This window comes from Styela clava, chromosome 5 (assembly GCF_964204865.1).
Source record: "Styela clava chromosome 5, kaStyClav1.hap1.2, whole genome shotgun sequence".
NCBI classification, from domain to species: Eukaryota; Metazoa; Chordata; class Ascidiacea; order Stolidobranchia; family Styelidae; genus Styela; species Styela clava.
The window spans coordinates 14,599,610-14,611,460 of NC_135254.1; the positions used below are offsets into that span (position 1 = coordinate 14,599,610).

An 11,851-nucleotide genomic window follows, 5' to 3' on the forward strand; every position below is an offset into this window, starting at 1 on the left:
CAGATGCCGCATTGTGGGCGGAGCCTAGAGTGAGACTATGCGGCGATTGGTCCAAATAATATTGTCTGACTGTCTGGCCGGTTAATGCTTGAGTCGGCACGGTATAAAGTTGTGCAATCTTCAGACCTTGCGGCATTTATTTGCGTTTGTATCACCGTGGGCAGGTGGGGAGCAATGTCTGGATGTTGGTTGTCTTCCAAATAATAAACAGTGGTGTGGATGAGTTCTTTTTAAAATGCCTCGACAATATATTTGAAAATAACGTCGGAACAATCAGAGACTGTGTTCTGGCAATCGAGTTAGTTCAGGATTTATTGTTGGCTTGCAGACTTCATCGCTGTCTTACTTAACCTGTTAACGGAAAAAGCTATTTAGGTGAGTCGTTATGCATGTAGTTTTTGATGTAGGCATACCAGTGAGAATTTGTACGATTGTAATCAAATATAGCTTTTGAAACATGAAATAACCCACAATACTGCAATATTGAAATAGAGACAATGCCTGAATGCACAACAGTGCTGCAGTGGGATGACTGCTGATTGCAACATAGAGCTTACAGACTTTAGGATGTATGATACGAACAGAGCAATGACAGTTATCAATAAAATTATTTTCATGGTTGAATGTATGACAGTAAATTCAGTAATTTGTTTATATATTCCTTTCTGAAATATCTTGTTTTTGAGGCATTTTGAAAGTAAATTATTTTTATGAGAATGTTGAAAATTGTTTTGATATAGACTTGGCCGTTTATTTGTGATATGTTTTAGAAATGAAAATAAACCATAATTGTGCTTTTCAGGTGATCCACAATGTCAACAAGTTTTTGTTTAAGGCCGCTGATTGGTCGACTGAAAGGAAGGAGTATATGTCCACGTTTTTTCTCACAAGAGTCATGTTCAAATCAAGAATTTATGCAGAATCGTTATAACGAACTGAGAGCTCTTATTTTTGATGACCATCAACAGATTTGCAATGTTAATCCTCGTGGACTTTTTGCCATTAATCAAATCAATTTGGGAGAAATAAAAGTTTATGGATTTGACTATGATTATACTCTCGCTCATTATTCTGATGACATGCAAACATTCATATATGACAGAGCAACTGAAATATTACACAAACAGTTCCATTTTCCCAAAGAGCTTTTGAACTACAAGTACGTTCCAGGGTTCTGCATTAGAGGTCTTCATTATGACATTCAACGCAGTTTACTCATGAAAATAGATGCTTGTCACGTCATTCAATTGGGTTCAGTGTACAGGTAAAACAATTTGAATATTACATATCACATGTTAATAACAAAGATAAGGATGACAGCGGTGCAGTGTGCAGGTCACGTATTTGCTGGTCCAATACAGATTCTTTCACCAGCCATAAAAAAAAATTATAAAAAAACGTTTCCACTTGTTCAGTGTCTTTAAAAGTTACGAATCATGAAGGTTTGAAAACTTGTCATCCAAGTATTAATTGACTTGCTCACCTATTTCGAGTTTGAGTGATCATGCTTGCAATATGATTAAGACGTCTACTTGGCTTTCCACTGCCCCAGGATAAATATGAAGATCCCATATCTGAACATAGAATTGATAGCATCCAGATGCTGTGAATGCATCGAATATTTGAATACATCTGAGATATATTTTATACAATAGAGAAAAGGCATTTTTTCATTTGACCAGCTGAGGCGGAAGTCAAGCCAGTAGTGGAAAAAATTAGCACAACTCTTTATTTTTGAAAATCAATACTCATATAAATTTTTTTAATATCTGTTCTTAACAGGGGGCTAAAACAGCTTAGTGAAGATGAAGTACTGTCTCTATTTAAAGGAAGTCGTCATATTCCAAAACGTATCATGGATGAATCTCTCTTTGGAGGAAATTCTCTCAGACAGTTGCTGGATATATTTTCAATGCCTGAAATGATGTTGCTCACCAATGTCGTAGAGTATTTTGTCCAAAATAATATAACTTATGACCCACAGATTTTATTTGAGAGTGTGCAAGCAGCTGTCAAGCAAGTTCATGTTGGAGGTATGTTTTAGTTTATAGTAGATCTGAATATACCTGAATTGAAGCTCGACGACTATACATAAATCAAGTTATTAATTTTGTAACCCGAAATCATGAATCAGGATATAATTCTTTTCGAGGCTTTGGTGAAATTCCCTATATAATTCATTAATGACTATTATGTATTATACCTAATCTCTGATGTTAAGTCACCTGTTCATTAATTTTCAAGTACTGGATATAGTTCTGCATGATTTTCACACCTAATAGTCTAATACTGATCATCATTTGTAATTGATTAAGTTTAGAAGGTATTGATGATGTGAGAATGATTCTTTCATTTTTAACAATAGTAACCTTTTGAACCTAACATTAAATGCTGATTATTCATTAACCTGACTGTGCCTCTGAAACTTTAAATCTGATTCCAAATAGATATAAAACAACACCTGGTTGACTAAAATTGTAACTATGACAACTGTTCCAGGAAGTACAAAAAACAAATTGTACCCAACCCCACGATACCAATCTTCAGCCATGAAGATCTGTTCGAACTGGGGGGAATTAATGTGTGCCGGAGTATCCCATAATGTATATAACACTGTCCTCTGAAATTGCCTGATTGCAAAGTAAAACAACATTTGTTGACAGAATTTAGTATGGTGCATTGATATGTAGATATCAGTAAATGCTGTCAAGTCTTACAGCTATATCAATTTCAATTTTTTTCACATTAATGACCTGTAGACGTTGCATCATTATTGCAAATGCTTTACAGTGAGTAAAATTGGGTTTTGAAAAATGGTTGTTAGCCTAAAACCCATTTTTTCTCACTTCACATTGTCATTATTTGTTATGTCATCTGAATCAGCAAAAAATTCCTTGCAGCGTTGCAGGCTTGCCCGCACCATCACTACTATGGCTCTGAAATTGAAGCTCTGGTGTTAACCAACAAATCATTATTCTTTTTCAGGCCATCTTTTTCAAGAAGTTTATGGTAATGTGGATAAGTATCTTAAAAAGAATAGTTTAACTCATCTGATTGATCACTTAACATCAAATGGAAGAAAGTTATTTCTCATTACCAACAGTAACTTGCAATTTGTTAATGTTGGAATGAAGCATCTTATTGGGAAAGATTGGAGAGATGCATTTGATGTTATTATCGTTGAAGCAAAAAAGCCAGGATTCTTCCAAAATTACAAGAGGCCATTTAAAAAGATTATAGAATCATCTAGAAACGGTAACAATGGAGATAATAACCATACTGTATCATGGGAGAGGGTACATGAATTCACCAAAGGCAATGTATATTATGGAGGTTGTATACAGGACTTGATGCAAATATCTGGATGGAGTGGACATGAGGTAAGACTGCATTGTGTGATGACCTAGAGCAGGGGTGTGCAACAGGCGGCCCGCGTGCCATAACCCGGCCCCTGTCAACACTCAGATTTCCCCAATCAAGCATAAAATCCGAATCCGAGAGTATGTTTAGAAGGCACTCACTTGTATAAAAATATATACGGTAATGTTTTTCGCTCTCTTGTCGCTGCGTTATATCGTTTTGTCCGATCACTTTATTACTGCAGGGCTAAGCAATAGCATTATCTTTTCTTGCCTTTCTCCATATGTGGCCAAGCTAGATGTCTGAAGTTGGTTTTGAAGCCCATCGTGCTGGCCTAGAGGTTGAAGTTTCAGACTTAACTATGTTTGCATGTTACACATCGCTGGTTGAAATCCCATGATCATCACCTCACTTTGGGCATAAAAAATTGAGTAGGCAAGGCTAAAGATTAGTCTTTTTTTGAAAATTGCTCCTTACATATATCATCAGGCATCGGTGAATGCTTGCGCATGGTCTTGTTCGGAGCGAACGACATGAGTAAGCACATATAAAAAAGCTCTCATTGTTTTAAACCACATCATTTTCTGAACCTCCTCAAAACTTAAGATAAGTTGAAATGAATATGAGATTTTGAAAACATCACAAACTATGAAGATTTTGTTAAGTTATGATCTATTTCGGTAATATAACATTCAGAATCATGAATGAATTTAAATTTTGATAGAACTTAGCATGCGATAAGTGTTATACCTGCAAATTTTTGTTAATATTTGTCATATTCTAATTTATCCATTACTTTTTAGGTAATATATTTCGGAGATCAAATCTATACAGACTTGACAGATCCAACGTTCACTTATGGTTGGAGAACTGGTGCCGTTATACCTGAACTTGAGGATGAGATCGGTATTATGAATTCCAAAGAATTTGGACGTTCTGTAATTTGGGTTCAAACTTTGGAAAAATTGCTAGAGAGAATGCAGGTATGAGGGAATTGATAATTCATAAGTGTGTGTCGACTCTTAAACATATTGGTCGTAGCTTTTTGACCACTTGGACAGGTCAGGAATTTACCATGGTGAAGATGGCTTTAACTACGGTTAGTAAGACTGTTAATGTCAAATAAGTTATTAATTTAGTGAATATTCGAAAAAATCTATCTGATTGCAAGAGTGTGGAATTTAGACACATTTTCTTAGTAATTTTACGAACCATTTCCGGGCATTTACAAGAAGAACCCAAATAAAACGGAACCCATAAATTTCTTGATTGCTTTTGAGAAAATTTATTTTTGCCCAGAAGTTTCAGCAATCTAGGACGTTTTGCACAGACCTGATATTTCATTGGGTCAGTAGGTTGTCTGTCTGTTTATTAGGTTCTGTATGATAGATGCTGTATTCATATTGACATTACCTTTGACACATGCTACTGGTCTTACCAGTTTTAGGTTGTTTATAACATGTGAAAAACAACGCTAGTTGCCAGTTGGTGTGTTTCGTAATGAGCCATCATGTTAAAATAAATCTATATCTTATAATTAAATCAATCTGGCACATTTTGTCATTCAGTTGTACAGAGATGCAGAATCTCGCATGTTGCTTCGTGACTGGTTGAACGAGAGAAATAATTTCAAGAAGCATATTAAAGTCATATTTAACAAGAGATTTGGTTCAGTTTTTCGCTCTAATCTACAAGCCTCGTACTTTTCATCGAGAATGTGCCGAATAGCAGATATTTATACTTCCTCAGTCTGCAATCTTGCCTACTATAACACTGATCATTTTTTCTTTCCCTTCAGGTTAGTAGAAAGATAAGGTAACTTTATTACTTATCGATTTTAATCGGTAAGTATGTTGATAGTAGGGATGGGCAATATAGAATACCGAATCCGGAGGATTCGAATCCCAAAGTATTCGAATCCAACGGGATCCGATAACAGGATTCGGTTTCCGCCTCTCCGGCGCCAAGCGTCAATTTTTGTATTTCGGGTTTCTAATTTATCAATTATAGACGAGCGTTTTTCTCGCGTGGAAATCTCTCTCGTTTAATTAAACTTGCGTCTGCTCGCAAAGAACCCGTAAATCGGTAAACATCAAACACTCTCATTTCAATCGGCATATTCAGGACAAGAAGTCGGTAATATAACCTCACGGCGAGGACTCGTTATTGCACCATTTTTGCGTTTTCCTCTTTCCTATCTAGCTAGCGTTATTTGTGCCGACTTACTGGTGATATTCCTATAATCTGAATGCAACAATCTTTAATTGTTTACAGACGTGCCTTGCCTCATTTTAAATTAAATGATTTTTCGCGACCTACGAGTTTTCCCAAAAAAATGATGCTCGTAAACCAAAAGCCAGGCGTTAAATGTTATAACATTACTCGCCATTAACTTAGATCAAATATTTTACGAATAATTTTATTATACCATTTTCCGAAATACAAAGTTATATCGCAAAACGCGAACAACTGTCACATTTAAATTTCACTCCCAAAAGATTACATATTTTTCGGTCCGTTTCTATCGTTCAAGATAGCACGTTTGATCGTGTGTCTGTAGTATTTTAGTCGCCGATAAATTTTGAAAAAAGTTGCCGCATCTGGCGAAGATAGTGACGTATTGAATTTGAGTAGGGCTAAGTCTGGGTAGATAATGATTAATGATAACATTTCTATCGTTCAAGATAGACGCACGTTTGATCGAAAGTCTGTAGTATTTTAGTCGCCGATGAATTTTGAAAAAAGTTGCCGCATCTGGCGAAGATAGTGACGTATTGAATCTGAGTAGGGCCAAGTCTGGGTGAGTTCTGGAATGAGTTCGTCTTCAGATGTTATTACCTAATAACTAAGTACGAAATCGCGTTTACGGGAACTTGGTTTTACGTGTCTTGCTCTCACAGAATAAAAGGTTGATTTTAATTGATAGTGGTTAAATTTAATATTTTACAACGGCGCATAGGTTGCAGTGGTCACACGCTGGGTCAGCATCTAATTAATTCTCAGCGGGTATGTTTTAGTATACTCGGCAGACTTACATTATTAATGATTTACCGCCGTTTCATGTCTATTTTGTATTTAACCGCTTACTATTAAAGTGTGTAAAGCGTGTCTTAATAATTTAGCATATCAGTATTTAGGGATTACATACATTTGGAACAATTGAAGGCAAAAAATATTGTAAAATTCCTAAATTTTATTGTCCTGGGAACTGTCCTGGTTTAGTATCAAATGAAATTCAATGTTCAGAACATTTCCAAATAGAGAACACATTTATAGTGGGTAATACATTTGCAATTTTTTACCATCTAAATCCAGCAATGTGGAAATTCCCACTATTTGAATAAGTATGAAAATAGAATAGGATTCGGTATTCTGGATTCGATTTAACTATTCTAGAATAGTAAATTATTCTACATTGCCCATCCCTAGTTGATAGGTATTTGTCTGTCTGTCTGTTAGATGCACGCGATATCTCACGAAAGCGAGATTGAATTTGCTCCAGATTTAGCATGTGCATTCATCTTATCTCGGACCAGAAGCCTATTGATTTTGGGCGAATTATGTCGAATAATTAGCGAGTTATTAATTAATTAGTGATGTGACACAAGGTGTCACTATGGAGTATGAGCGATGTTTTGGGGGATCCCCCAACTTTCGATCAAAATGTTTAATGATCATAAGGGACAGGGTTCTTATCCATGTAAGCGCCTTTTCAGACATCAGGATTTTATGCTCGGTGGGAAAAAATCGAGAGTGTTGACAAGGGCCATAGTAAATATAAACAGGTTGTGGCCAGCGGGCCGCCTCTTGCACACCCTTCTCTATCATATTCTTAAATTTTTTTTTTGTGTTGGAAATTTATTGGAGAGAATTTGCTTCGCAAATTTTCATCACTACACTAGTAGCTAGTTATTTAATACTGATATATATTTTTTGCAGAGGAACACTCCCACATGAGATCGTTGTAAGCCTAGCCTACCTGCATGATGGATTTGACCTGGCGATAGAACGTGCTATTCAGAACAGGAATCCCTGATGCCGAATAATATACATTTTTAATTGTACACGCCTTGAGTTCAACATTTTGCTTATAAATTTGAATAACCTGGTTTTAAAATTTGACAATTATTATTTTAATAACCGATTTTACTGCTGTAATTTCATAATTGATTATATGTGCTCTATGGATATGAGCTTTTTATTTTCTGTGCCATTGGTTATGTATTATTATTTGTGTGACTTGTTAAATAGTGGGGCTACAACATTAAGACTCTGGCGATATAATAGTACTTTCATCATCTCGTTCTGAGTTTCTATGCACTTAGATGAAAATAATTGTCACTCACTGTACAATAGATGTCAAAATGCTATACAATATTTTTCTGTGCCAATTTGTTTCGGAAAGAAAAGAATGTAAGAGTGAAATGCAAATTTTTGTTTCTGACTTGTGGGAAGCTTCAGATTTTGCGAATCTGTATTCCAGTGAGGGCCACCCTCGACAAATCATAAGTAGTAAGAAACTCAAGTCAACTCGGTGCCAGAGATGTCTTGACATTATTACTCAGACAGCCAATACCTTCTGTATCCATCCTTTCAATTTTTTCCTATCCTACAAATATCTGTTAACACATGTCCAATAACATTTCAGGGTTATTACCAGACATGGATTGCTTATTTTCTCCACAGCAAAAAAAACATTCCTAACAGAGTTGACTATTTTAACGAGCGCTGTAATCACAGTGAGCGTTTAAAAATCTGAGATAGTAATTTAAAGTTAAATAGGAGTTTTTTTAAAACGCTGGTCATAAAATGAAAACCACCCCCTTTTGGTCAGAGCAGCCTGGTTTGCACTCCTGTTCACTTGTGCTGCTGCCTCTATTTTTTCTTAGTAATATTGATTTTTCATGTTATGGCAAATAGATTTATTTTCGCCACAGAGGTGCAGGAAATATAGTAACTTTAACGAAGAGTTCAAACTATCAGAAAATAACATAGGAATTCTGTTAACAGGCCGGAAATGAAATAAAAAAAATAGCAATTTTCAAAAAATTTAAGCAATTCTAGGCTCAAATTTCAAGGATTTACAAACTTCATGAACCTCCTTGGCGTTGTCAGAAAAGATAAAGAATAACCTTGCATTATACCATGAATTTCAAACACCAGAAACCCTTGCTCCTGTAATAATTTGTACAAAAGTATTTACAATAAAGTGCAGAATTAAATATCAGCACCAACTTGGAACTCAAAAGATAGATAGATATTTATTAACCATGTTCATCTAACACTTATTTTTGAGATAGCTTGTGCTCTGTGTTCAGTATTTTGAAATAATGCTCGGATAAGACCTTTAACTTCAGTTATAGAAAACGCGGCAGCCAGTGGACCTTTCCCTTCAGACCACCTATCAACTATCTCTCGAAGACTCCCAGAAAGTACAAGAATAAGCTCTTGCAATCGATGCCATTTTGGAACCTGTTTTTGCCATGTAATATCCAATTCGATGTCATCCTTTCCCTCTGCCTGGAAAATCATAGGAATTTTATCGGAAAGCATAAGACAGTAGAGCTTTAGTGATATTGAATCATCAGCAGAGATATCTTCCATGGTGCAAATAATCAAAATTAATTCAGCAATGCAGGCATTAACAAGGGTGCATAATGCACGTTTGAAAATATGTGCCTGAAGAACTTCAGTCCATACCTTTTTCAAATGATTGAGCAAGTCAAGAATTTGCCTTATAGCTTTCTCACCAATTTCATACTTATCAGCACCTCGCAGTTCAGAGAATGTAAGAAATGGTTCAAGACATTGAATCATTATATCTTTCTGCCTCGACATTTGTTTTAAAAAGCATTCAGCACCAAGTCGACGAAGCACAACAACTTTATCCATAAAAGTCAGCACTCTAAGCAGTTTACTTGCATTCGGTGTTACTGAAAACTGGTGACCAAACGTAATTAAATGGTGGGCAAGATACATGCAATCATTGTAAAATATAGCAGAAAACTGAGGAAGATTTTCCAGCGAATTAGCGTGGTAAATTGGATATGCAGTACCATACAAATCAAAGATATTCTGAGTTATTGTGACCAATTTTACGGCACAAACTGGGTCAGACTGTGAAGCTTCTTGCATTGTTTTATATGCCAACTTCATGAGATCAATTGCACATATGCTTACGTGACATTCTGGAAAGCGTAAAGTATCATCACTTAATTTTTTATTGGGCCTCTGACTATTAAATCCTGTTCCGACGGGCATTTTTACTAGTTCTGAAGTGGATTTCCTTTGTTTCAAAATTCGAGAGAAATCTCCAAAATCTTTATCACTCATAAGTTGCGTGTTATGAATTTCCTTTTTCATTAAAGTTCTTGCTTGTTGGAGGATATCAGTACATCTTTGATTGGCAAAATGAGAACTAACATTTGTGACGTAAGCAAGGAGTTGACTACCTGATTGTCCTTCTTCGTTATACGGAATAAAATTGATCGACATTAAGGCAGACTCGAAACTTTTAACAACATCTTCTACCACTTTGTAGTTTTCTAATTCTTCCATATTTTTCGGTATTGTCAAAGCCAGACATTTGTCTATTAGCATTTGTAATAGATCATCTCGTATGTATTTACTAAAGATCAACATCACGACGTCTTTATCATCATTGCTTTTAGTTTTGAATCGCAACAAATTGGTATTTAAACATTGCAAAATCTTTACCACATTCTTGAAAAGATTGGCTGGAGTGCTGGTAGCATATTTTGTATCGGATGTAAGGCTGGAAGCCTTGACAAGCTGTATTTTGCGATATGTCTGAGTCGCATTCTCATCGCAGTCAAAATCAGGAATTAGGCCCTGGTCATTTATCAAGGGTACAAAGATATACTTCATGACCAACTCTGAAAATTTTTGTATCTTTTGATTTACCCTACCAAGCATGGACATTGCGTATATGAAATCCTGAAAATTCTTAAAGTTTTCACACTTTGGATCTGATACCTTTTCAAAGAAGGGGATATTTAGAACTGCGTTTTCTGTGGTTTCGTCTTTTCCAGGAAGAATCCATTTGACATCTCTCATCCATTTTTCATCAAGGTCATATCTTACACCTTCAAGGGTAAGTTTAAAATGCTGATCCAAAAATTTATAAACTGCTAAATCACTCATATATGTTTTCTTGATGCCTTCTAGGATAGCTTTAATTTCTAGTAAAGCAGAAGCAGACTCAACGAAATCATCATTTTTACTAACTTTTTCAAAAAGTGAACTCAGTTCACAAATTCTCTCCATTGCAAAAAGTAATTCACTAGTTTGAGAATGCTCATCCGAAAGCCGTTCAAATTCACTCGTTGAATCTTGAAGTTGCGTTTTAACAACTCCTGAAAGAGTTCCTTGAATATCTTTTGCCTTCTCTTGTTGCAAACTAATATCACTTAAAAGGGTCTGACAGGACATAAATAAAGGGTTAAATTCATGATATTTCTTTTTAACAAAATTGTCGACTTTGGCCTTCAACTCATTGGATTCCAATGTTAATTTTGAGATTTTGGTTTGAAGATCTTCTTTATCTAATTTTCCAGCTTGAAGAAGCACTTCAGTAACAAGTGATGTCATTTTCAATTTTTTTAAGTATATCACTGAAAAGATAGTCAACAAATAGTCGGGAATAAGTCAACAAGCAGGATGTCTTTTTAATGGTACCACAAAGGATAGGATAGGATTTACATATTTATCCCGGGGGGAGAGGAAAGCCGATAAGACGGCTTATCCATATGGCGAATCACGGCCTCTCGTCCGGTTAGCATTCCAAAGTGGATTATTCAATATTTAAATAATAAATGAAATAATATTAAATAACATACGGTATATTATGTACATTATTTCCAGAAAATCCATAGCATTCCATTAATTAATTAGCTGATTTCAATACAAGTTGGGTACCGTATATTTTTAATTATTGTGCATAAAAAATAACAAAAATGGTAATAAGTCATAAGCTATCACAGTATCAAGTTAAGTTCTTTTGTTATATAATAAAATTCGTTTTTTAAATTTTCAATATTTCTTTTTGCGAGCATGGTGTCTGGTCAAAGTTCGTAAGATTTGATCTCGACTTAACCAACAGAGTGAGAAATACCGGTACTAGAGGCACTTTCACAATAGAATTGAATGAACCTAACATATCACAATCGTATATAACTTCATGTCAAAGGAGATTTATCGTTTACAGTTGTTGGTTTTGAATAAACTCCCACTAACAGACTAGTAATGTTAAATTCTTTCGAGTAACGACAGCTTACACCAGAGATGACGATTCCCAGACCTCATACAGCAATCAATCATAGTTCACTGAAATGAAAGCGCCAAAAATGGCGGTGTTGCTTGGAGCTGTAAAATGAACCCGGGAGCGATCATGCTAAGCGTTAGGAATACGCTCGCCCGCGCACCCTCAGATTGCCCTGCGTGGTTACGCAGGTTCGAATCCCATGCGTGG

The 11,851-nt window shown here is 35.6% G+C and overlaps 2 protein-coding genes across 2 annotated transcripts; one reads left to right on the forward strand and one right to left on the reverse strand.

Annotated features, from left to right (window-relative positions):
• Positions 1–93: 93 nt before the first annotated feature.
• LOC120344395 (5'-nucleotidase domain-containing protein 3-like) lies at positions 94–7,781 on the forward strand. The gene is made up of 7 exons (XM_039413603.2): positions 94–375; positions 803–1,264; positions 1,783–2,033; positions 2,986–3,380; positions 4,164–4,343; positions 4,929–5,158; positions 7,300–7,781. Exons 2-7 carry the CDS (start codon positions 813–815, stop codon positions 7,394–7,396), a joined length of 1,605 nt encoding a protein of 534 aa, XP_039269537.2. The 5' UTR covers positions 94–375; positions 803–812; the 3' UTR covers positions 7,397–7,781.
• Positions 7,782–8,558: 777 nt separating this feature from the next.
• LOC120344773 (centromere/kinetochore protein zw10 homolog) lies at positions 8,559–11,014 on the reverse strand. The gene has a single exon (XM_039414087.2). The coding sequence runs from the start codon at positions 10,969–10,971 to the stop codon at positions 8,635–8,637; it is 2,337 nt and encodes a 778-aa protein (XP_039270021.2). The 5' UTR covers positions 10,972–11,014; the 3' UTR covers positions 8,559–8,634.
• Between the last annotated feature and the right edge of the window lie 837 nt (positions 11,015–11,851).

Bases quoted from the DNA above. Each gene is read 5' to 3' on its own strand.
- LOC120344395 (XM_039413603.2), top strand. From the start codon at position 813: ATGTCAACAAGTTTTTGTTTAAGGCCGCTGATTGGTCGACTGAAAGGA. The intron at 3,381-4,163 runs GTAAGACTGCAT...ATTACTTTTTAG, and splicing joins CTGGATGGAGTGGACATGAG to GTAATATATTTCGGAGATCA. The intron at 4,344-4,928 runs GTATGAGGGAAT...TTTGTCATTCAG, and splicing joins AATTGCTAGAGAGAATGCAG to TTGTACAGAGATGCAGAATC.
- LOC120344773 (XM_039414087.2), bottom strand. From the start codon at position 10,971: ATGACATCACTTGTTACTGAAGTGCTTCTTCAAGCTGGAAAATTAGAT.